Source organism: Rhinopithecus bieti, unplaced genomic scaffold (assembly GCF_001698545.2).
Source record: "Rhinopithecus bieti isolate Rb0 unplaced genomic scaffold, ASM169854v2 scaffold_28024, whole genome shotgun sequence".
Classification (NCBI taxonomy): domain Eukaryota; kingdom Metazoa; phylum Chordata; class Mammalia; order Primates; family Cercopithecidae; genus Rhinopithecus; species Rhinopithecus bieti.
The window spans coordinates 237,482-238,766 of record NW_016812359.1 but is presented as its reverse complement, the minus strand read 5'-3'; the positions used below and the strand labels follow the sequence as shown (position 1 = coordinate 238,766).

General features: G+C 32.8%; 1 protein-coding gene across 1 annotated transcript in view; it reads right to left on the bottom strand.

The window, feature by feature from the left end:
- Positions 1-1,285, bottom strand: part of CUNH5orf34 (chromosome unknown C5orf34 homolog) — a 25,994-nt gene that overhangs the window by 4,794 nt on the left and 19,915 nt on the right. The window contains exons 11-12 of the mRNA XM_017895957.1: positions 1,134-1,164; positions 362-450 (exon numbers count right to left, since the gene is read on the bottom strand). Coding sequence (XP_017751446.1) covers positions 362-450; positions 1,134-1,164 — 120 coding nt within the window. The remainder of the gene's footprint in view (positions 1-361; positions 451-1,133; positions 1,165-1,285) is intronic.

Here is a 1,285-nt window from a genome sequence, read left to right as displayed (position 1 = left end):
AAAAAATGTTAAAGTGAAGCATTTACTGGGCAATTCACAAAATACTTTTCACTGGTCATAGAAAAGCCAAGTTTTTTCCATTATTCATTAAGAATAAAATGATTTACTTATATTTTTGTTTAATAAAAATGACATTTAAGAATCAAAATAAAGGTGATATTTGAATTTCATTTAAAGTTCAATTTTAAATGTTCTAATTCTTTTAGTTTTTCAAAGTAAAATGTGTTTAAGTTTTATCAAAAAATGTCGACATATGATATGACTAAGTGAGCAATTGCTTACTAAAATTTAAACCAAAAAATGCCCGCTAATGCATACACACATATGCTTGTACGCATATGTATAATTATATATAACTTACTAGGTATCTAAAACAAGTATCAAGTTTAATGAAATGAATGCTCTGAAATGATTGGCTGAATCAACAGAAATGTTTGCTAAAGAAACTATCTTTTTTGAGGCAAATCATTAATACCAATGAATGAGCACTTAGACTGAAACACAATAAAACCCAACAGAAAAATACATTCAAGAGGTAATAAAAAACAATTCTTTTGTGAATATTCTCAAGTAGAATCACTAAAATGTCAAGACTATCACAAGTAGAATTACTGTAACAGATAAACCAAAAGAAAAAAAAATTCATAAAAAGCTGAAGAATCTTCCCCATTTTAAGAATAATCATTGGGTAATTTTATCCACTTTATAGAAATATACACAATTTTAGTTATTTGTGGTTGCAAACCTTATTTCATATTGGTTAGAGGATTAGTTAATTGTTAACATAGCTGACCATATCTAACCTCCACAGCAAATCAGTATGTCTATAACACATTTCATTTTGAAAAGTTACTTGAATACAAATGAAATGATTAAAGCTGACTTGAAGGCTGGGCATGGTGGCTCATGCCTGTAATCCCAGCACTTTGGGAGGCCAAGGCGGGCAGATCACCTGAGGTCGGGAGTTCAAGACAAGCCTGATCAACATGGAGAAACCCCATTTCTACTAAAAATACAAAAATTAGCCGGGCATGGTGGCACATGGCTGTGATCCCAGCTACTCAGGAGGCGGAGGCAGAAGAATCACTTGAACCCAGGAAGCGGAGGTTGCGGTGAGCCGAGATCGTGCCATTGTACTCTAGCCTGGGCCACAAGAGCAAAACTCTGTCTCAAAAAAAAAAAAAGCTGACTTGATCTATTTAGTTACACTAAACACAAGTACAACTCTCAACTCTGAAATGACTGAAATGCCTTCATTATTATCCACATGGAAAACTAAAAATAT